Genomic DNA, 24,934 nt, shown 5'->3' on the forward strand with positions numbered 1-24,934 from the left:
CCATATTACATAGAGGTGTCCAGATATTTCTGATCAGATAGTGTACATTCCATTGTTACTCAACTTCGGCAATCTATATAGTTAAACAGCCATGCATAATGGTCTCTTTCTTCATTCAAATCCCACTTGTGCATTTTTTTAGGAATATGATGCTCATCATTGATGTTGTGTAAGCATAATGGGGAAACAAAGAGAAACAAACAGTGTTTTCCTGAAGGATAACTATGCTTTCTGTTCCACACATCTAGAAACATATGCTACAAGGAGTATAGTCAAAGTCAAAGTCACTGCTACAATTTACATTAAATTATTTTGAGTTACAGAAGTTGAAGACTTCCATCCTCAGTTTGAGAAGAGCATGTTCAAAAGTCAAATATGGAAGTGGAAACAGTGTTTCACAACACGCTCTTACTCAGGTGGTCAGAAACTATCCCACAAGGTGGAACATTCAGCAATGATCAATGACATGGGGATGCATAAGGCAACAGATACTGCCACTTTAAAGACACAATAAATATGAGGGTCAGTCCAAAAGAAATGCACACTGTTTTTCATTTTAAAATCCATCTTTTATTCTACATGTTTGAAAGTTTTACGGTGTGTAGATACATCCTTTAGGAACAATATTTTCATTTCTGGACCAACTTGTTTGGCAGTGTGCACAAGGGAGCCATCATCTTCAAACCTTGTTCCATGAAGAGAGTCTTTCAGTTTCCCAAAGAGATGATAGTCACATGGAGCCAAGTCAGGACTGTAAGGCGGATGTTTCAGTGTTGTCCATCTGAGTTTTGTAATCACTTCCATGTTTTTTTCCATGCCTGTATTAATGCCAACACTTTAAGTATTCTGCAAAACACTTCCTTCCTCTATCCCAGCGTAGCATGACAATTCATTCACTGTGATGCGTCTGTCAGCAGTCACCAATTCATTAACTCTCTGCACATTGTCTGGAGTGCGTGCAGTAAAAAGCCTGCCGCTGCGAGGACAGTCCTCAATATTGCCGTGCCCACTTTCATCGCGTAACCTGCTTACCAACCGACTAACTGTACTGCGATCGACAGCAGCATCTCCATACACCTTTTTCAACCTCTTGTGGATGTTTCCCACTGTCTCATTTTCACAGCACAGGAATTCTATGACAGAACGTTGCTTCTGACAAACATCAAGTGTAGCAGCCATCTTGAAGACATGCTGTGACGACGCCACTCGCAGGAACAGGTTGAACTAAGTTTGAAAACAAGATGGAAGGATGTATCTACACACTGTAAAACTTTCACACATGCAGAATGAAAACTGTATTTTTACAAAAATAGTGTGCATTTCTTTTGGAGTGACCCTCATATATGCACTGGATACAAAGTGTTCTGAAATAATCTAATGATGATTTTTCCTGCAGAACAAAACAAAGAGAATCAGTAGAAGAGTAAGGAAAACACATAAGAAGACAGCCTTGTAGGTCACTTAGAAATGAAACCAACAACAAATTCAAAGAATTAAAATCATTTAAAAAGAGATGGCTTTAGACAAATGGATAGTACATATAAGAAGTAAAAAGTGAAATCATTAACTTAGGAAGTGCTGATGGAGATCCTTAGTTAAGTGCAGAAGAATAACTTTAAAGTTTGTGCAGTTGAGAAGAGCTGCCTAGCAGAGTGAATGAAGGGGGTGAGGTTGTGACAATTCATTGAAGGATTGTGTAACCTTTAGACAAAAATGAGCAAGGTGATGCTATTGTTTATATTACTAGCTGCATATTTGGGAGAAATATCATAACTGGGAGAAACTGACTTTAAATCCCTACTCATCATCATCATCATCATCATCATCATCATTTAAGACTGATTATGCCTTTCAGCGTTCAGTCTGGAGCATAGCCCCCCTTATACGGTTCCTCCATGATCCCCTATTCAGTGCTAACATTGGTGCCTCTTCTGATGTTAAACCTATTACTTCAAAATCATTCTTAACCGAATCCAGGTACCTTCTCCTAGGTCTGCCCCGACTCCTCCTACCCTCTACTGCTGAATCCATGAGTCTCTTGGGTAACCTTGCTTCTCCCATGCGTGTAACATGACCCCACCATCTAAGCCTGTTCGCCCTGACTGCTACATCTATACAGTTCATTCCCAGTTTTTCTTTGATTTCCGCATTGTGGACACCCTCCTGCCATTGTTCCCATCTACTAGTACCTGCAATCATCCTAGCTACTTTCATATCCGTAAGCTCAACCTTGTTGATAAGGTAACCTGAATCCACCCAGCTTTCGCTCCCATACAACAAAGTAGGTCGAAAGATTGAACGGTGCACAGATAACTTAGTCTTGGTACTGACTTCCTTCTTGCAGAAGAGAGTAGATCGTAGCCGAGCACTAACTGCATTAGCTTTGCTACACCTCGCTTCCAGTTCTTTCACTATGTTGCCATCCTGTGAGAATATGCATCCTAAGTACTTGAAACTGTCCACCTGTTCTAACTTTGTTCCTCCTATTTGGCACTCAATCCGTTTATATTTCTTTCCCACTGACATTACTTTCGTTTTGGAGATGCTAATCTTCATACCATAGTCCTTACATTTCTGATCTAGCTCTGAAATATTACTTTGCAAACTTTCAATCGAATCTGCCATCACAACTAAGTCATCCGCATATGCAAGACAGCTCATTTTGTGTTCACATATCTTAATCTCACCCAGCCAGTCTATTGTTTTCAACATATGGTCCATAAATAATATGAACAACAGTGGAGACAGGTTGCAGCCTTGTCTTACCCCTGAAACTACTCTGAACCATGAACTCAATTTACCGTCAACTCTAACTGCTGCCTGACTATCCATGTAAAGACCTTTAATTGCTTGCAAAAGTTTGCCTCCTATTCCATAATCTCGTAGAACAGACAATAACTTCCTCCTAGGAACCCGGTCATATGCCTTTTCTAGATCTATAAAGCATAGATACAATTCCCTGTTCCACTCATAACACTTCTCCATTATTTGCCGTAAGCTAAAGATCTGGTCCTGACAACCTCTAAGAGGCCTAAACCCACACTGATTTTCATCCAATTGGTCCTCAACTAATACTCGCACTTTCCTTTCAACAATACCTGAGAAGATTTTACCCACAACGCTGATTAAAGAGATACCTCTATAGTTGTCACAATCTTTTCTGTTTCCATGTTTAAAGATTGGTGTGATTACAGCTTTTGTCCAGTCTGATGGAACCTGTCCTGACTCCCAGGCCATTTCAATTATCCAGTGTAGCCATTTAAGACCTGACATTCCACTGTATTTGATGAGTTCCGACTTAATTTCATCCACCCCAGGCGCTTTATTGCACTGCAATCTACTGACCATTTTTTCCACTTCCTCAAATGTGATCCTATTTCCATCATCATTCCTATCCCATTCTACCTCGAAATCTGAAACATTACTGATCGCATTTTCACCTACATTGAGCAACTCTTCAAAATATTCCCTCCATCTGCCCAAGGCATCCACAGGATTCACCAGCAGTTTTCCTGACCTGTCCAAAATACTTGTCATTTCCTTCTTACCTCCCTTTCGAAGACTGCTAATTACACTCCAGAATGGTTTTCCAGCAGATTGACCCATAGTCTCCAACCTGTTTCCAAAGTCTTCCCACGATTTCTTCTTGGATGCTGCAATTATCTGTTTGGCTTTGTTTCTTTCTTCAACATAACTTTCTCTGTCTACCTGGGTTCTGGTTTGTAGCCATTTTTGATACGCCTTCTTTTTCCTTTTACAGGCTGCCTTGACTGTATCATTCCACCAAGCTGTTTGCTTCATCCTACTTTTACACACTACTGTTCCAAGACATTCTTTAGCCACTTCTAGTACTGTGTCCCTGTACCTTGTCCATTCCTTTTCCAATGACTGTAATTGACTACATTCAACTAACTGGTACCTTTCTGAGATCGCTGTTATGTACTTGTGCCTGATTTCCTTATCCTGAAGTTTCTCCACTCTTATCCTCCTACAAATGGACCTGACCTCCTGTACTTTCGGCCTCACAATCCCAATTTCACTGCAGATTAAATAATGATCAGTGTCATCAAAGAATCCCCTGAATACACGTGTGTCCCTCACAGCCTTCCTGAATTCCTGATCTGTTATTATATAGTCAATGACAGATCTGGTTCCCCTGCCTTTCCAAGTATACCAGTGAATGTTCTTATGTTTAAAAAAGGAGTTTGTGATTACTAAGCCCATACTGGCACAGAAATCCAAGAGTTGTTTCCCGTTCCTGTTGGCCTCCATATCCTCTCCAAATTTACCCATAACCTTTTCATACCCTTCTGTTCGATTTCCAATCCTGGCGTTAAAATCACCCATGAGCAGAACACTGTCCTTGTCCTTTACTCTAACAACTACATCACTGAGTGCCTCATAAAAACTATCCATATTATCTTGATCTGTCCCTTCACAAGACGAATATACTGACACAATCCTAATTTTCTTGCTAGACACTGTCAAATCTATCCACATCAGTCGTTCGTTTACATACCTTATTGCAACTACGCTGGGTTCCATTTCTTTCCTGATGTAAAGCCCTACACCCCATTGTGCTATTCCTGCTTTGACTCCTGACAGGTAGACCTTGTATTCTCCCACTTCCTCTTCTTTCTCACCCCTTACCTGAATGTCACTAACAGCTAAAACGTCCAGCCCCATCTTACTTGCAGCCTCTGCCAGCTCTACCTTCTTCCCAGAGTAGCCCCCATTGATATTAATAGCTCCCCATCTCATTACCATTTGTTTGCCAAGTCGTATCTTTGGAGTCCCTGGTCAGTTAGAGGTGGGACTCCGTCACCTCCAAAGGTCCGAGGCATTTTGCTCTGATTGTTGCCAGCATCATATTTAAAGTACCAGGGAAGCAGGTTGCTAGCCTTACTTGCCCCGAGTCCCATTGGGTTTTACCCCTAACGGCTGAGGGACTAACCGGTGGATTTGGTAGTCTTTGCCGTATGAGCACAAAGGTGACCACGACTCAGAATATGTCCGAGATGCCCAGCCTTATTCCAAAGTAACTGGTATCCCGACTGTCGGGACCACTTACTTGGCCACTCATACGTTGCCTGTGGTTCATGAACTAGGACATGACTACAGGAACCCACATCATGAACCACTACTTGTCTGTCCAAATTTAGGTTTCCTGTGATACCCATAATTTCACTTAAATGTCACAATACTTTCTTTGAAAACCCTCCCTTCAATTTTCTTCCCATCTTTTCCAACTAAGCACTCCATCTCCAACTGTCACACTGCAGACAGAATGTTAAACTAAAAACTTTGTCCGTTCTTGTTCTCCCAATAGCTTTGTTCCTCCACCCCACTCTTTCTTTTTAACCTTCCCCAAACCTCCATGAGGAATGAAGGAATGAACTATTAGCTCCGAAAGATAGGTATGTATGAGGTCTGTTAAAAAAATTTCAGAACTTCATCCTCAAAATTTTTCTTTGCTTACCTTTTACTTTTATACAGGGTCTCCTTCTAAATACTCTCCTCTACAATTGACACACTGCTCCCAATGCCATTTCCACTTCCAGAAGCAGTCTCGGCACGTCTCTTGCAGCATCGTGTGATGTGCTGTCTGTGAATTTTCTTTTATGTCATCTACTGTTGCAAATCTTCATCCTTTCAACAGGGTGTTCAACTTTTGACACAAAAACAAAGTCTGCGGGAGCCAGGTCTGGAGTGTATGGAGGATGAGGCAGCACAGTGATTTCATTTTTTATGCAACAGTCACGCACCAACAGGCACGAATGTGCGGTTGCTTTATTGTGATGCAAGAGCCATGAATTGTCTTGCCACATTTGAGGCTGTTTCCTTCTGACATTTTCTTGGAGGCATCACGACACATTCCAATAGTACCATTGATTAACAGTGTCCCTGTGGCACAAATTCATGATGAACTAATGCTTCAAAGTCAAAGAAAACTATCAGCATGGTTTTCACATTTGACCTGATCTCAAGAGCTTTTTTTGGTCTTGGAGAACCTTTCTCAGCCCCTTATGAAGATTAAGCTTTAGTTGCAACATCACGACCACAGACCCACGTCTCATCACCAGTTATGATTCTCTTAAGGAACATCTTGTTTTCATTTCTGCAATACAAAAGCTCTTCACAGATTGCGAGACAAAGGTCTCTCTGGTCTTGACTTATGAGCAGTGGGACGAACTTGACAGAAACACAATGCATTCCAAGACTCTGTGTCAGGATTTCATGACATGATCCAATTGAAATTTTACATTCTTCTGCAATCTCTTACCCAGCCAGTGTTTGATTACCACACACAGTTTTGAGTTTTGTTGACGTTCTTGACATGAGTGTTGTCAGTAGACGTCAAAGGGCATCCTGAACAAGGGTCATCTTTAACTTTGGACTGGCCATTTTTAAACTGTGTGAACCATTCATAACACTGTGTGCAGCTTAAACCAGTGGTTCTCAAACCGTGCACCAGGGTGCATTGGTGCCCCCTAAAACATTTACAGGTGCGCCCCGTAATATTTTAGGAAAACATATGGCCAAATATAAAAGAACACATAGCTACTCAGTTTTATCCATTTCATGACATGTATAATACGGAACGAATCCTTAAGCTGTGTCAAATAGTTCAATTTGGTTAAGGAAATAAAGTGGCTTATCTCCTTGTAGCATCGACAGTATTCGGTACGTTTCATGCTGTCTGTTTTCTCTTTTCCATTGCTGCTAATCTTAGCAATCTAACGGTAGTGGCTGTTTGGGAACTGGACAAAGGTATTTTAAAATAATGACCAATGATAAAGCCGTCATTGGCCGATCATGGTCATCCCTTAGACCACCGAGAACTGTAAGGAATTCTAGAGAAAGTATAATTCGCAATGAGGCGAGAAAAATAATTATTTGGATGGCAGAATGCTGCGGTGTGGAGAAACAGAATGGTCAGATAATTGTCACATTCCTACAATCATAACAATATGCAGTGGTGGGTGTGATTAATTCATTTAATAATAAATGTAACTGAATTTATAAATGTAACACTTCATCCATGGTAAAGTTTGGTGTGGCCAATACAGTAACTTATTTGATATGTTGTAAAAACTTGCAGTCCAAGACTGCAACCATGGACTGCAAGTTCCTTGCAACATAATGCTTCATGGTCATTCATAATGAATAAATGCCTCAAATGCCATTTTCTTCAACTCTTTGCACTAGAACTGCATTGCAACAGTCTTACCTCAATTTCACAATTTTTGATAGAAATAATGCACTTTTAGGGAACCCTTTTTACTTTTGTGTGTAAAATATAACTATCTTAGTCGCTGGTCAGTACCAGGTGCATAGGCATCCACGGATGACTAGCACTGGTCGTGAAATTTTCCTAACCATTTCCCCTCTCACCACCCTTCGCCCAGTAGGTGCCATGCAAATTATTTTCGCATACCTCGTTCCATGCCTTCTTTCCGTAACCAAATGGTACGACACTTGTGTCGCTCTTAAAGTTTGTAAATAAATATTGAGTTAATCCATAGTGTTGCCAAGCATTAATGGATTTCTGGTCAAATCCAATCGTTCAGAATCAGGAGAAAATGGTGACAAAATAGTTGACAACTGATGGATTTTTCCGATGGAAACACTTACAGGTATTATCTGATTGTGTCATGCTTTTGTTTCACAGTTGATTCACCTATGGACATTTTTCTTTTATGATGGTAGCCATACTGAAATTGAGCCTTGTGTGCTATGCACGTGATCACAACTTGTCCATAGAATTCGGAAGGTTTCGTGTCGTTCCCAATGATTGCGAACCTATTCCACTAAACTCGAGTGGGGCTGCAACAGCATGTAGGAAGTGAATTGCATATTATTATTATTAGCCTTTATGACCTATTTAGGTACTGTGAGAGTGTATCAAAAAATTATAAATAACATCTGCAACCACTCCATTTTTAACAATATTTTATTGGAGATGCTTACCTTTCTGTTATCAATAAAATATTATTGAAAAGAGAAACTGGGAGAGGACATTATCTTTGAGAGGTTGTTATTGTTTGACCTCGAGCTGTCCACGACTACAAGAATTTCATTTCGTGTTCTTTGCTAGAGATGAGTAGCACATGTTAACATGATCATCATTGTTCATGAAGCCTTCCTATTTCTGAGCATAATTTCCACTGCAGTTTTGTGATCCAGCAGGCTCAGGACAGAAGCCTCCAGCAAGGTTAATGGAACTTGAAAATTATCATTGGCAGCACTGTTAACCCATGGAGGTACAAAAATCCAGGCCCAGAAGGAAAACCATTTCCATTGTTGTGCGCTTGATGTTATTGCAGAGTTTTCAGGTGATATGTCATTGAGGTGTTGCTAGTGTATGTGGGGCTCATGTTTTGTGTACAGCATACTGCTTATTTTCAAAGCGCTAGAAGTGAATCTTATATACAAAATGCAATTGAATAAAATGGACAGATTTCTGAGAAACAAGCATGCCGTCGAAGAATCCAATTCTGGAAGTGAACAAACACTAAGTGCAAGTAAAAAAAGCAAAACAGAGGCCTAATCAGAAGTACAATGAAAGCTACTTAAGCTATGGTTTCACTTGTATTGAGAGTGAAGATTATCCTTTCCCACTATGCTTGGTGTGTGGGTATAAAATGGCAAATGAGTCTCTGCTTCCTAGTAAGCTGAGCAAACATTTTAAAACAATGCATTCACATTTTCAAGATAAACCTGTAAGCTATTTCAAGAGAGTGTCTGAACAGCAAACAAGAGCAGCATATTTTTTAAAAAGTGTAATGTCTGTTTCTGATTGCTTCCTACCAAGTCTCTGAACTAATAGCAAAGAGTATGAAAGTTCATACTATAGGTGAGTCACTTATTTTGTCTGCTTGCAAAAAAATGGTCATGACAATGCTAGAAAATGAAGCAGCTATGAAAATAACCAAGATTCCTTTGTCGAATGACGCAGTTCACAGAGGTATTATGGAAATGTCTACTGATATTGAGAAAAATATATGCAGTAATAAACTCAAGCACTCAAACTTTGCATCGCAAGTTGATGAATCAACAGACATAACCCACCAATCACAACTCTTAGCATTTGTCCATTTCATTAATCAAGATCATATAGTAAATCAGTTTCTTTTCTGCAAAGAATTATGTGTGTCTACTAAAGGTAAGGATGTTTTCAACATTTTAAATGATTATCTTAATAAGTGGCAGTTAACAAGGAAGTCATGTGTAGGCATTTGTACAGATGGTGTTATTGTAACTCACTGCTTTCTTCATAGAGAGGCCTTAATAGTAAAAACATTGGGAGAAAAATTGAGAGAAGTCTTAGAGCAAGTTGTTCAGATGGTAAATTTTATTAAAACAAGCTCTGCCAAAACACATTTATTCGAAGAACTTTGTATCAATATAGTCAGAACATAGACGGTTGCTTTGACACACAGAAGTCAGGTGGTTGTCGAGGGGGAAAGTACTTACCCATGTGCATGAGCTACAACAAGAACTTCTCGTGTGTTTCAAAGAAATGAAACATTAACATTTTTGCAACCTCCTTCAGAGTGAATTTTGGATTGCCAGATTGCAGTATTTGGCTGATATATTTCAGCAGTTCAATATTTTGAACACTAGCAGGCAAGGGAAAGAAGAAAATATCCTCACATCCACCGAAAAAATTAAAGTATTTCACAGAAAACATATGGAAAAAGAAAAATATGGCAAAGAAAAGCTGTTCAAGGTAACTTGGAAATATTCCAGTAGATAAGGAGTACATGCTTAAATGAAATACTTCCAATAACAATAGATCATTTAATAAGCTTAGAAGATACACTGAGTTCACATTTTCCATCCCCAACACTAAACAGTACGATTGGATCAGAAACCCATTCATGGAAACTTCAGGTGATTTCGGCTTAACATTAACAGAACAAGAAGACCTGGCAACTGTATCTGCTGATCGTGGACTGATAATTAAGCATAAGGAATTGTCTCTTGAAGCCTTTTGGATTTCTATAAAAAAAGAATGTGTCAATATCTTTGAACATTTTACTTCAATTTTCAACATCATATGTATTTGAATTAGGATTTTCTGCACTCACTACAATTAAATGTAGAAAGAGAAGAACTCTTCAATCTATTGACAAGGAAATGAGAGTTTGTCTTGCATATATATCTCCAAACACTGAAGAAATCATGAGGACACATAAGTCTCATGTTTCCCAAAAACACTAGAAAGAGTGGATGTAAGGTATGTTTCATTTGTATTGCATTATTACTTTTCTCTATAATTTGAATTAATCATTAGTTTTACTGCATTATTTCATTTCAATATGTTTCACTTAATAGTTTCTCTTGCCCTTCATCTTGGTAAGGTAGGAGGTAACACAGCACTCGGCCATTGCATTTGAGTGGCAATAGTGCTTCATGAATGTCTCAGATTTTTTATACAAAAATTATTTGTTAATATTGTGATAATGTATGTTTTTTATCAATGGAAGTTGTATTTTCTGTAGTCTGGACAGGAAATTCAAAATAAAATGATTTAGTTGTTATTTTATCACAGTATTTATTTCCTGTATTGACTGTTGTAAAATATTTCTCAGAAATATGTATATAGTGTGCCCTCAATTATTTTAAATGCACGTACAATTATTTGCAGCCTCTTAAATGCGTCCAAAGATCAAAAATTTTGAGAACCACTGGCTTAAGCGTTCATCATTGTAGGCTTTCTATATCCTTTGGTGTGTCTCTGTAAAGGTTTTCCTGACTTTCACACAAAATTTAATGCAAACGCGCTGCTCCTCTAACTCTGCCATCTCGAAATTCGCTAACTGTGCGACACAACATTCTACTCAATGCAGCACTGAACAATAACTAACAGACATACAACTATGAAACCTCCAGCAGTTACACATTAAACACAGGTGTGTGTGCTGGGATGCCAATCGCATTTTGCTCCAACACACCACTGGCACAAAATTATAAGTGCTCCAGAAGTTTTTGAACAGACCTCATACTTTCATTCACTATCTGATCGGAAGTATCTGGACATCACTATGTAATTCGAAAATGACCACTAGATGTCATGACCAATGGGCCTGCAAGCATAAAAGAAGGTGAGGAGTTTTGAGTTGTAGAGAAGCAGTGAGAGCAGAATGGGTCAGTCATAAGAGCTCACTGACTTTGAACATGGATTATTCACTGGATGTCACCTGAGAACCAAATCCATCAGGGACACTTCAACCCTTCTAAAGCTACCCAAGACAACTGTTGGTGATCGGATTGCAAAACAGAAATGCGAAGGTACAACCACAGTTAAATCAAGACCAGGCAGACCTCATGTAGTGATGAATAGGGACTACTGAGCATTGCAGAGGGTGGCTGATAAGAAAATAGAAATCAAATTAAAATAAATTTGCACAAAACCAGTGGAAAGAATCACTCATGGACTCCACAATGCTTCCAGCAATCCAGCTAGAACAATGACTGCTTTTAGTGAGTTAAAAAGACTGGGGTATGATGGCACACAGATTCTCACAAAGCACACATTTCTATATCAATGCTAAACAGAGCTTGAGGTAATGTAAAATGTGATGGCACTGAACAGTGGATGACTGGAAACAAGTGTTTGGAGTGATAAATCACACTATACGCTGTGGCAATCCCATGGAATGGTTTGGGGAATGCCTGGAGGATGTTACCTGCCATCATGAGTAATGCCAACAATGAAGTACAGAGGAGATGAGGGTGGGGTATGGGTGTGTGTTTTTGTGGATAGGGTGTGATCCCTTATTGCACTTCAGAAAATGCAAATGTGGAAGAACACATTTTGCAGCATTATGCACTGTGTACGGTAGAGGAACAGGGGAGACGATGACTGACTGTATCAGCATGACAAAGCACCTCATCATATAGCAGCACCTGTGAGGCAATGGTTCGTGGACAATAATATTTCTGCAATAGATTGTCCAGAGCCCCAACCTGAACCCAATGTAGCACCTTTAGGACGAGTTAGAACTTCAATTTTGTTCCACATCTCAGCTTCGAACAGCACTACCTTCTCTGGTTTTGGCTCTTCAGGAAGAATGGGTTTCCATTCAGACAACTCATTGAAAGTGTCCTTGTCAGTCATCACAAAGGTAAAGGGTGGACACACCTCATATTAATGTCCACTAATAGGTGCCCAGATATTTTTTATCAGATAGAGTCTGTCTCTATCATCAGTACTAAAATTTTGCCTGCTTAATATAAGTACTAGCCAGTAATTCTGTCTCACAATTTAATTTTATTCCTCAGCACCAACTAAAATTTCAATATCAAAATGTGTAGCTTCTGATAAGCCATTGGCAATGAGGTACCTATAATACATCTTTTTCTTTTCTGCAAATGGACTCTCAAATATTTAGAACACAGATGATAATGGCTTAACAACGGCTCTTGTAATTCTTTTCTTGTTTTCCACATTAGGAAAATTCTGCCTGATAACCACATTTATTTTTGCAGCTGAAGACTGTTTATAATCCATATACTTATATCCAAGCACTTACTTTGCTTACATTGATGTCAGGAATAAGCACAGAATGGTCACCTTCACGACCCAGTGTTCCTCCAGTATATGTCACAATAAATAAGGTACCAATCTTCAATTTTTCCACATTTGTTTCTTTCACTACAATCCGCATGCAGGGTGGATAAGCTTTTGAACAGTCTGAAACAAATAACCACGCTCATCAGTAATGATATTGCACATGAAAACAAACATGTAAGAGGCAGTAATCTAATTTCTATAACAAGAGTTTTTTACAAGACAAGAATCTATTTCATTACCACTGTCTAAAAGATTTTCTTTTAATTCGTCACTGTTGCTGCTATCGCTACTACTGTCATCTGGACTGCTGTCAGAGCATTCACCCTCTTCCCGGTTGTCATCCCTATCCTGCTTTCCTTCATTATCACAGTCATCATTTGTAATTTCTTCTGTCTTAGACTTTTTGTTTTCCTACGATAGAATTTTTAAAAATTAATAAATGTTTTACCTATAGCATTTGCTAATTGTTCCTTTAAAGATAACTGAATAATTCCTTCAGCTATTTTGTCTATTTCTTCATCCTGCTGAAAAGATAAGTGTTCAATAAATGGATGAATTTGAAAATCAATATTTCATACAAATGACTAAAAAGTACAAAAAATGAATTTTCAATTCAGGCATTAATCTAAAAAGAGATACTTATTATGCAATGCACTGGTTAACATACTTTACTTATCTTCTTGTTGAGTTTCTTCCGTTTCTTTTCCTCTGCTTCATAGGGTACATTGTGATTTTGCTCAATCTGGGAATGGAACAAATATTCACCACTTCCATTGTCATAGGAGTAATAAATGCCATTATTTCCATCATAATATAATCCTCTTTCCTGAAAGAACCAATGTCACACATCATTTTCTTCACAAGAAATTTTTTCAAGAACCAACTCAAAGAAACCACAAAGAGCTATGAATCACAAGGGGGATAAGTATATCTTGTAAACAAATACGAGAATTTTATATTACAGGAACAAACTGAAGAAACCCTACCCAAATATGTCATTATAAGAAATACTATAAAATATTAAGGGATGTAATGTGTATCCACGGGACATGCGGCCTGTAATTGAAGAAGTGTCATGATGATCTCTCCATTGGCAAAAGATTCCGGAATAGTCCCCCATTCGGATCTCCAGGAGGGGACTGCCAAGGGGGAGGTTACCATGAGAAAAAGATTGAATAATCTACAAAAGGATAACGTTCTACGAGTCGGGGCATGGAATGTCAGAAGCTTGAATGTGGTAGGGAAACTAGGAAATCTGAAAAGGGAAATGCAAAGGCTCAATCTAGATATAGTAGGGGTCAGTGAAGTGAAGTGGAAGGAAGACAAGGATTTCTGATCAGATGAGTATCGAGTAATATCAACAGCAGCAGAAAATGGTATAACAGGTGTAGGATTCATTATGAATAGGAAGGTAGGGCAGAGGGTGTGTTACTGTGAACAGTTCAGTGACCGGGTTGTTCTAATCAGAATCGACAGCAGACCAACACAGACAACGATAGTTCAGGTATACATGCCGACGTCGCAAGCTGAAGATGCACAGATAGAGAAAGTGTATGAGGATATTGAAAGGGTAATGCAGTATGTAAAGGGGGACGAAAATCTAATAGTCATGGGCGACTGGAATGCAGTTGTAGGGGAAGGAGTAGAAGAAAAGGTTACAGGAAAATATGGGCTTGGGAAAAGGAATGAAAGAGGAGAAAGACTAATTGAGTTCTGTAACAAGTTTCAGCTAGTAATAGCGAATACCCTGTTCAAGAATCACAAGAGGAGGAGGTATACTTGGAAAAGGCCGGGAGATATGGGAAGATTTCAATTAGATTCCATCATGGTCAGACAGAGATTCCGAAATCAGATACTGGATTGTAAGGCATACCCAGGAGCAGATACAGACTCAGATCACAATATAGTAGTGATGAAGAGTAGGCTGAAGTTCAAGACATTAGTCGGGAAGAATCAATACGCAAAGAAGTGGGATACGGAAGTACTAAGGAATGATGAGATACGTTTGAAGTTCTCTAACGCTATAGATACAGCAATAAGGAATAGCACAGTAGGCAGTACAGTTGAAGGGGAATGGACATCTCTAAAAAGCGCCATCACAGAAGTTGTGAAGGAAAACATAGGTACAAAGAAGGTAGCTGCGAAGAAACCATGGGTAACAGAAGAAATACTTCAGTTGATTGATGAAAGGAGGAAGTACAAACATGTTCCGGGAAAATCAGGAATACAGAAATACAAGTCGCTGAGGAATGAAATAAATAGGAAGTGCAGGGAAGCTAAGACGAAATGGCTGCAGGAAAAATGTGAAGACATCGAAAAAGATACGATTGTCGGAAGGACAGACTCAGCATACAGGAAAGTCAAAACAACCTTTGGTGACATTAAAAGCAACGGTGGTAACATTAAGAGTGCAACGGGAATGCCACTGTTAAATGCAGAGGAGAGAGCAGATAGGTGGAAAGAATACATTGAAAGCCTCTATGAGGGTGAAGATTTGTCTGATGTGATAGAAGAAGAAACAGGAGTCGATTTAGAAGAGATAGGGGATCCAGTATTAGAATCGGAATTTAAAAGAGCTTTGGAGGACTTACGGTCAAATAAGGCAGAAGGGATAGATACCATTCCATCAGAATTTCTAAAATCATTGGGGGAAGTGGCAACAAAACGACTATTCACGTTGGTGTGTAGAATATATGAGTCTGGCGATATACCATCTGACTTTCGGAAAAGCATCATCCACACAATTCCGAAGACGGCAAGAGCTGACAAGTGCGAGAATTATCGCACAATCAGCTTAACAGCTCATGCATCGAAGCTGCTTACAAGAATAATATACAGAAGAATGGAAAAGAAAATTGAGAATGCGCTAGGTGACGATCAGTTTGGCTTTAGGAAAAGTAAAGGGACGAGAGAGGCAATTCTGACGTTACGGCTAATAACGGAAGCAAGGCTAAAGAAAAATCAAGACACTTTCATAGGATTTGTCGACCTAGAAAAAGCATTCGACAATATAAAATGGTGCAAGCTGTTCGAGAATCTGAAAAAAGTAGGGGTAAGCTATAGGGAGAGACGGGTCATATACAATATGTACAACAACCAAGAGGGAATAATAAGAGTGACGATCAAGAACGAAGTACTCATATTAAGAAGGGTGTAAGACAAGGCTGTAGCCTTTCGCCCCTACTCTTCAATCTGTACATCGAGGAAGCAATGATGGAAATAAAAGAAAGGTTCAGGAGTGGAATTAAAATACAAGGTGAAAGGATATCAATGATACGATTCGCTGATGACATTGCTATCCTGAGCGAAAGTGAAGAAGAATTACATGATCTGCTGAACGGAATGAACAGTCTAATGAGTACACAGTATGGTTTGAGAGTAAATCGGGGAAAGACGAAGGTAATGAGAAGTAGTAGAAATGAGAACAGCGAGAAACTTAACATCAGGATTGATGGTCACGAAGTCAATGAAGTTAAGGAATTCTGCTACCTAGGCAGTAAAATAACCAATGACGGACGGAGCAAGGAGGACATTAAAAGCAGACTCGCTACGGCAAAAAAGGCATTTCTGGCCAAGAGAAGTCTACTAATATCAAATACAGGCCTTAATTTGAGGAAGAAATTGCTGAGGATGTACGTCTGGAGTACAGCATTGTATGGTAGTGAAACATGGACTGTGGGAAAACCGGAACAGAAGAGAATCGAAGCATTTGAGATGTGGTGCTATAGACGAATGTTGAAAATTAGGTGGACTGATAAGGTAAGGAATGAGGAGTTCTACGCAGAATCGGAGAAGAAAGGAATATGTGGAAAACACTGATAAGGAGAAGGGACAGGATGATAGGACATCTGCTAAGACATGAGGGAATGACTTCTATGGTATTAGAGGGAGCTGTAGAGGGCAAAAACTGTAGAGGAAGACAGAGATTGGAATACGTCAAGCAAATAATTGAGGACGTAGGTTGCAAGTGGTACTCTGAGATGAAGAGGTTAGCACAGGAAAGGAATTCGTGGCGGGCTGCATCAAACCAGTCAGTAGACTGATGACCAAAAAAAAAAAAAAAAATTTATCAGTTTAAATGTTTATATTTTAGTTCCAAAATCAACCACTCCTGTAAGAAAGTCAAAACAATATGGGACATAATAAGGAGTGAGACAGGTACCAACTGTATCAGTAAACCTAGAGGCATTGTTTTAAACACTGATGATAACATATAAGCACGATGGGCAAATGTGCACTTATGGTGTCAGCAGCTTTTGCATTAACTGCTGCAATTGGTAATTGTTTGCAAGGCAGATGATTAGAAGTGAACATGATGATTAGCCAAGATGGCAGAATCAGCAAGAAAACTGTGCTCGACAAATGTCATCATGATGATGTGTGTATGAAATTATGTGGTAATGTAATGGAATATATTATGCACAATATTGTCATGTAAGAAAACATTCCATAAAATCTAAATTCCACACTTAGGTTTCTGCATAGCCACACACTCGGAAATTGGGATATTTCTAAAATACCATACAAAGTTTTCGAAATGTAACTGGGCTACACTACAAATAAGCCAGTTTTCCTCCAACTCCATTTGTTGGCTTCACCAACTCAGAGCCAAACTATAGCATTTCAATCTAACCTATACCATGAACTAAACAACAGAAACTGTAACATTTAAACCTAACCTAGATCTCAGGCTTCACTAAGATCTGTCTGTTACCACAACCAGTTGTCATCCAGTTGGATTTGTTGACCTTGCCAGCTCATAAACAAACTAAAACAAAACAATATCCCAAGGAATCCTCCCATATTTCAGTAAAAATATAGTACAAGAAATAGATAAAAAACAGTATCCAATTTTATAATCCATAATAGCAGACTAATAATTGTCAATCTCACACTATCCATGTCAACAACAAAAGTAATCAGTTCGTATCTACCACTGAATCAAGTCATTACATTCACCGAGTCTCATTGGTACTGCATACTATCACCCGATAGGCTACAATCAACAGAAACGAATTGCCAATAGCAGTATAATGCAGTAGAGCCACTGACACAGTAAGCGCACTTAAGCCACAAAGAAGAGAATTGCAAAACATCTAAAGACAGTTTTTTAAGTGTTGCTATGGCACCTTAGAAAGCGCCATGGAAATACTGAAACGTCATTTTCCCAATCCCATAAGTGAAATAAATTTGTTTCCCATAATTAGAAATGAAATAAAAACAATCACGGCCTCTTTAAAAGGTAGAGGATCATCAGGTGTAGAGAATACTTTTAGTAAACTTCACAAGTATGCTCAAAGCAATTATGCAAAGTTTTGGACAACATATTTAATGTTTCTAAGTATCAGGGCGTCTTCCAAGACAGAATGAAGCTTACTATAGTACAAGTTTATATGCCAACTAGCTCTGCAAATCATGAAGAAATTGATGAAATGTATGACGAGATAAAAGAAATTATTCAGGTAGTGAAGGGAGACGAAAATTTAATAGTCATGGGTGACTGGAATTCGTCAGTAGGAAAAGGGAGAGAAGGAAACATAGTAGGTGAATATGGATTGGGGCTAAGAAATGAAAGAGAAAGCCGCCTGGTAGAATTTTGCACAGAGCGCAACATAATCATAACTAACACTTGGTTTAAGAATCATGAAAGAAGGTTGTATACATGGAAGAACCCTGGAGATACTAAAAGGTATCAGATAGATTATATAATGGTAAGACAGAGATTTAGGAACCAGGTTTTAAATTGTAAGACATTTCCAGGGGCAGATGTGGACTCTGACCACAATCTATTGGTTATGACCTGTAGATTAAAACTGAAGAAACTGCAAAAAGGTGGGAATTTAAGGAGATGGGACCTGGATAAACTGAAAGAACCAGAGGTTGTAGAGAGTTTGAGGGAGAGCATAAGGGAACAATTGACAGGAATGGGGGAAAGAAATACAGTAGAAGAAGAATGGGTAGCTCTGAAGGATGAAGTAGTGAAGGCAGCAGAGGATCAAGTAGGTAAAAAGACGAGGGCTAATAGAAACCCTTGGGTAACAGAAGAAATATTGAATTTAATTGATGAAAGGAGAAAATATAAAAATGCAGTAAGTGAAACAGGCAAAAAGGAATACAAACGTCTCAAAAATGAGATCGACAGGAAGTGCAAAATGGCTAAGCAGGGATGGCTAGAGGACAAATGTAAGGATGTAGAGGCTTGTCTCACTAGGGGTAAGATAGATACTGCCTACAGGAAAATTAAAGAGACCTTTGGAGAGAAGAGAACCACTTGTATGAATATCAAGAGCTCAGATGGCAACCCAGTTCTAAGCAAAGAAGGGAAGGCAGAAAGGTGGAAGGAGTATATAGAGGGTTTATACAAGGGCGATGTACTTGAGGACAATATTATGGAAATGGAAGAGGATGTAGATGAAGATGAAATGGGAGATACGATACTGCGTGAAGAGTTTGACAGAGCACTGAAAGACCTGAGTCGAAACAAGGCCCCGGGAGTAGACAACATTCCATTAGAACTACTGACAGCCTTGCGAGAGCCAGTCATGACAAAACTCTACCATCTGGTGAGCAAGATGTATGAGACAGGCGAAATACCCACAGACTTCAAGAAGAATATAATAATTCCAATCCCAAAGAAAGCAGGTGTTGACAGATGTGAAAATTACCGAACTATCAGTTTAATAAGTCACAGCTGCAAAATACTAACGCGAATTCTTTACAGACGAATGGAAAAACTGGTAGAAGCGGACCTCGGAGAAGATCAGTTTGGATTCCGTAGAAATGTTGGAACACGTGAGGCAATACTAACCTTACGACTTATCTTAGAAGAAAGATTAAGAAAAGGCAAACCTACGTTTCTAGCATTTGTAGACTTAGAGAAAGCTTTTGACAACGTTAACTGGAATACTCTCTTTCAAATTCTGAAGGTGGCGGGGGTAAAATACAAGGAGCGAAAGGCTATTTACAATTTGTACAGAAACCAGATGGCAGTTATAAGAGTCGAGGGCCATGAAAGGGAAGCAGTGGTTGGGAAAGGAGTGAGACAGGGTTGTAGCCTCTCCCCGATGTTATTCAATCTGTATATTGAGCAAGCAGTAAAGGAAACAAAAGAAAAATTCGGAGTAGGTATTAAAATTCATGGAGAAGAAGTAAAAACTTTGAGGTTCGCCGATGACATTGTAATTCTGTCAGAGACAGCAAATGACTTGGAAGAGCAGTTGAATGGAATGGACAGTGTCTTGAAAGGAGGATATAAAATGAACATCAACAAAAGCAAAACGAGGATAATGGAATGTAGTCAAATTAAATCGGGTGATGCTGAGGGGATTAGATTAGGAAATGAGACACTTAAAGTAGTAAAGGAGTTTTGCTATTTAGGGAGTAAAATAACTGATGATGGTCGAAGTAGAGAGGATATAAAATGTAGACTGGCAATGGCAAGGAAATCGTTTATGAAGAAGAGAAATTTGTTAACATCGAGTATAGATTTAAGTGTCAGGAAGTCGTTTCTGAAAGTATTTGTATGGAGTGTAGCCATGTATGGAAGTGAAACATGGACGATAACCAGTTTGGACAAGAAGAGAATAGAAGCTTTCGAAATGTGGTGCCACAGAAGAATGCTGAAGATAAGGTGGGTAGATCACGTAACTAATGAGGAGGTATGGAATAGGATTGGGGAGAAGAGAAGTTTGTGGTACAACTTGACTAGAAGAAGGGATCGGTTGGTAGGACATGTTTTGACGCATCAAGGGATCACAAATTTAGCATTGGAGGGTAAAAATCATAGAGGGAGACCAAGAGATCAATACACTAAGCAGATTCAGAAGGATGTAGGTTGCAGTAGGTACTGGGAGATGAAGAAGCTTGCGCAGGATAGAGTAGCATGGAGAGCTGCATCAAACCAGTCTCAGGACTGAAGACCACAACAACAACATAGTGAAACCACTCTGCAAAAAGGGAGATACAACACAAGCCATGAACTATTATTTCTCTCTTGCCACATTAACAAAAGGCCTCAAGGAAGTACTGCATTAAAAATTATGAGGCCCCTCAAAAAACTTCAGCATCATCAATGACACACGGTTTGGTTCCTCTTTTCATAAAAGGTTGTTGAATAGACACACAAAACTATAGGCCTACAGCTCTGACGCCAGTCTGTTGTAGAATTCTGGACCATATTTTATGCTGAAGTATAATGACTTTTCTCAAGACCGAAAATCGCCTCTGTAGGAATCAACGTAGGTTCCAAAAAAATTATCATGTAGAAACCAGTTCACACTTTTTGTCCTTAAGACAGAAAGACTTGCAGAGGATCAACACCTGGTACAAGGAGTGGCAACCGAACCTCAACATAAACAGAGAAACCATTTATTGTATGATTACACAACTGCAGATCACTGGAAGCAGTTATTTCCATGAAATATCAAGGAGTGCTTGTACAGAATGATTTGAAATGGAACAGCCACATAAAATAAATCACAGGTAAGGCAAATGCCAGACACATTCATTGGAAGAATTCTCTGGAAATGTAGTCCATCAACAGAGGAAGTAGCTCACAAAACATTCATTTGAACAATACTTGAACATTGCTCGTCATTCTGGGCTCGGTACAAGATAGTATTGATACAGGAAACAGAGAAGTTCCAAAGAAGAATAGCATGTTTTGTTACAGCTTCAATCAGCATGCAAGAAAGCATCACAGAACCCTTGGCCAACTTCAGTGGCAGATGCAGCAGGAGAGGTGTTCTGCATTACGATTTGGTCTACTGTTAAAGTTCCGAGAGCATATGTTCCTAGAAGAGTCAGCCAATATATTGCTTCCTCTTATGTATATCTAGTATAAAAACAATGAAGATAAAATTAGAGAGATTCAAACCCACAGGGAGGCTACCAGCAATCATTCTCTCTGAAAACCATTCACAAAGAGGAAGTAACACTGGTACTCAAAATATCCTCCAAGACACCATAAGGTGGCTTGTGGAGTGTAGATATAGATGAAGAAGGTGTGTCCTCAACTGAAGCTAATATATTCCTTCAGGAACAATGTACTGTGTCCGCTAGATAAAAAAAAATGAAGTCAGTTGGGATAATTTGTGATCTTTTCAAGCATTTTGACAGTGTAAATCATAAAATACCTTTCAACAAAGCATGCCACTACAGTATCAGATGGGCAGTGGGAGACTGGTTAAAATGCCGCCTCTAAGACAGGAAGCAGAAAGTAGTTTTGGATGAGAGCAGCAAAACAGATGAGTAGGTAGAGTCCAACTGGGGTACTGTACTCCATGGAGTCCCCAAGAAACCTGTCCTTGTCCCACTGCTGTTTCTCACATGTATGAATTACCTGCCTTTATCATGCAAATCTTGCATGTTCACTATGTTTGTTGATGATACTAGCATTGTGATAAACAACAGGAAATCCATCAATCTAAGGGCTGGTGCCAACAAATTACTTTCAGAACACTTGACATGGTTCAAAGTAAACTCACTGTCAGTAAGCCTGAGCAAAACTAATTATATCCAATACAGCTCTGATTATAAAGTCTCACAGGAGATATCTATTACACATGACAGTCAGCAAATACATAGGATACATTGCACCCTTTCTTAGAGATCCACATAGACAGCAGTATTAGCTAGGTACATCATGTCCTCCAGACCACAAAAAGTTTGTACTCAATACTTTTGGAGACACCAGTGTCACAAAATCCTCTTCGTTTGCACACTTCCACTCTATTATGTTCTACAGAATTATTTTCTGGGGCAATTCACCCACATCAAAGAAAATTTTCTTTTCTGCAGGAAAAGGTTGTCCAAATTATGTGCAGAGTTCCACCCACCCCCAAGAACTTACTAAAACTTCCTAATATATTTACACAATTATGAGCTTCCTGGTAGACAATCCTGTACACTATGAAGCCAATGAAATGTTTCAAAATCACAATACGAGAAGGCAGGCTGACCTTCATTCTGGCCTCAAAAATTATCTAACTTGGGTTTACAAGACTTCAGTATTAAAATATTTAATTCACTGATAAGCAACTTCATCAAAGGCCTACATACTAACAGTATACTATTTAAAAATAAATTGAAGGGGTATTTACTTGATAAAACTTTTTATTCACTAGATGAATTTTTCAACAGAGAAGTGTAGACTAACTATGCATATATTTTTACTGTTGGTTTAACAATAACTGAAATTCATGGATGAAACATCATATAAAACATGGGAAAGGCAACCATTCACGTATAGCAGACAAATGTATGGAGCATAGAAACATGTAACAGAAAACAGTATTCATCTTAGCTTTTGAGCTCTTGGTCTTCTTCTAGTAGAAGTACACACATTCACAACACAGCCATACATTCCCGTGGCTACAGTGAGACTGTTTCTTTGTCAGGAATTGTCCATGTGCTAATCCTTGTATTATATCTTTTTTCACTTTGCTTATGTTTTGTTCTAGTTTTATGTTTTTATTTTCTGCCCATTTGTTTTTGTAAATTAACTGAATTATGTTCTATGTAACCTGCATTTATAGTTCTATATAACCTACATTTATATATCAACTTTGAAAGGCAAAGATAGATTGCTATTTACTGTGAAGACGACATGTTAAGTTGCAGACAGGCACAATTAAAAGACACTTACACATTATCTTCCTGTCACAGCCCTCACCAGAAAAAGAAAAACAGCAATCTGGAGGGGGCGGAAAAGGAGAAGGGAGAGCAGTGTTCAGGTGACGGGAGTGACGAGTGCTGTCTGGCAGAATGTGCAAGGACTAGACTGCTAATAGGCACACTGTCAGGAGGCTGTGGAGAATGGAGATTGGGGAAGGGGGGGGGGCGAGAGACAGGGAGGATGGAGTAAAAAAGGAGAGGAGTGGGGAAAAATGGCTGGATGTGCTGGCAAAGGGCAGCACACAAAAAGATTGGGAGAAAAGAATAGGGACGAGGAGATAGGACAGAGTGGGTGGAACCTGTTGGTTGAAAGGCGTGGGGACACTACGTTACTATAGGTTGAGCTTGGGATAATTTCAGGAACAGAGAATGTCTTATAAGGCTAACTACCATCTGCACAGTTCAGAAAAGCTGGTGATGGAGGGGAGAATCCATATGGCTCACGTTGTGAAGCAGCCATCGAAATCTAGCATGTTATGTTCAGCTGCATGTTGTGCCACAGTGTGGTATACTTTGCTCTAGGCCTGAGTCTGGCAGTGGCCATTAATCCTAATGGACAGGTGGCCAACAGTCACATCAACATAAAAAGTTCTGTAATGACTGCAGCAGAGCTGGTATATGACATGGCTGTTTTCACAGGTGGCCCAGCCTCTGACGGGGTAGGATAAGCCTGTGACAGGGTTGGAGTAGAAAGTGCTGGGTGGGTGGTTTGGGCATGTCTTGCACCTGGGTCTTCCACAGGGATAAGATCCTTGTAGTATGGCACTGTGGTAGGGAGTGGCACAGGGATGGACTAGGATGTTGTGGAGGTTGGGTGGACAGTGGAAAATCAGTTTAGGAGGGGTGGGAAGGATATTGGGTAGGATGTTCATTTCAGGGCATGATGACAGGGAATTAACGCCCTAGTGAAGGATGTGGTTCAGTTGTTCCAGTCAGGAATGGTATGGGTGACAGAGGGGGTGCTCCTTCCTGGCTGTGTCTTGTAAGTGGTGGTAGGATTGGGGGTGTGAGAGGAAAAGGCACAGGAGATTTGTTTGCAGACTAGGACTGTCTGTGAAGGTCTTGGTGAGACACGCAGCATACTGGGAAAGAGAGTTCTTTTCACCGCAGGTACATTGACCTCAGGTGGCCAGGCTGTATGGGAGGGACATTTTAATGTGGAAGAGATGACAGCTGTTGAAATGCGGATACTGTTAGAGGATGGTGGGCTTAATGTGGACGGAGCCACAAGAGAAGAGGAGGTAAACATCCAGGGAGGTGGCACACTGGATTTAGGAGGACCAGGTAAAGCAGATGGATGAGAACGTATTGTGGTCGTGATGGAATAAGGACAGTGTGCCTTGGCCTTGAGTCCAGATCATGCAGATATCATCTATGAAACTGAACGAGACTAGAGCTTTGGCATTTTGGAAGGCTAGGAAGGTCTCCTTTAGATGGCCCATTAACAAGTTGGTATAGAAGGGTGCCATGCAGGAGTCCGTGGGTGTGCTGTGGATTTGTTTGTATATCTTCCCTTTGAAGAAGAAGTAGTTGTGAGTTAGAATAAAGTTAATAATGTGTATGAGGAAGTGGGTTTGGAGTCTGAAGGATGTTGGGAAAAGTAGTGTACAATAACAGTAAGTTCACGGGCACGAGGTATGTCGGTATATAGGAATATAGTGTCAACAGTGACGAGTA

The 24,934-nt window shown here is 39.5% G+C and overlaps 1 protein-coding gene across 2 annotated transcripts in view; it reads right to left on the reverse strand.

Annotated features, from left to right (window-relative positions):
* Window positions 1–24,934, reverse strand: part of LOC126484162 (angiogenic factor with G patch and FHA domains 1) — a 288,690-nt gene that overhangs the window by 257,073 nt on the left and 6,683 nt on the right. The window contains exons 3-5 of one of the 2 annotated variants that reach the window (XM_050107562.1): window positions 13,251–13,409; window positions 12,823–12,994; window positions 12,543–12,703 (exon numbers count right to left, since the gene is read on the reverse strand). In XM_050107562.1, coding sequence (XP_049963519.1) covers window positions 12,543–12,703; window positions 12,823–12,994; window positions 13,251–13,409 — 492 coding nt within the window. Of the gene's footprint in view, window positions 1–12,542; window positions 12,704–12,822; window positions 12,995–13,031; window positions 13,108–13,250; window positions 13,410–24,934 lie in introns of both variants that reach the window. The other variant, XM_050107563.1, reaches the window with a different exon arrangement.

Source organism: Schistocerca serialis, chromosome 6, assembly GCF_023864345.2.
Source record: "Schistocerca serialis cubense isolate TAMUIC-IGC-003099 chromosome 6, iqSchSeri2.2, whole genome shotgun sequence".
Taxonomy (NCBI): domain Eukaryota; kingdom Metazoa; phylum Arthropoda; class Insecta; order Orthoptera; family Acrididae; genus Schistocerca; species Schistocerca serialis.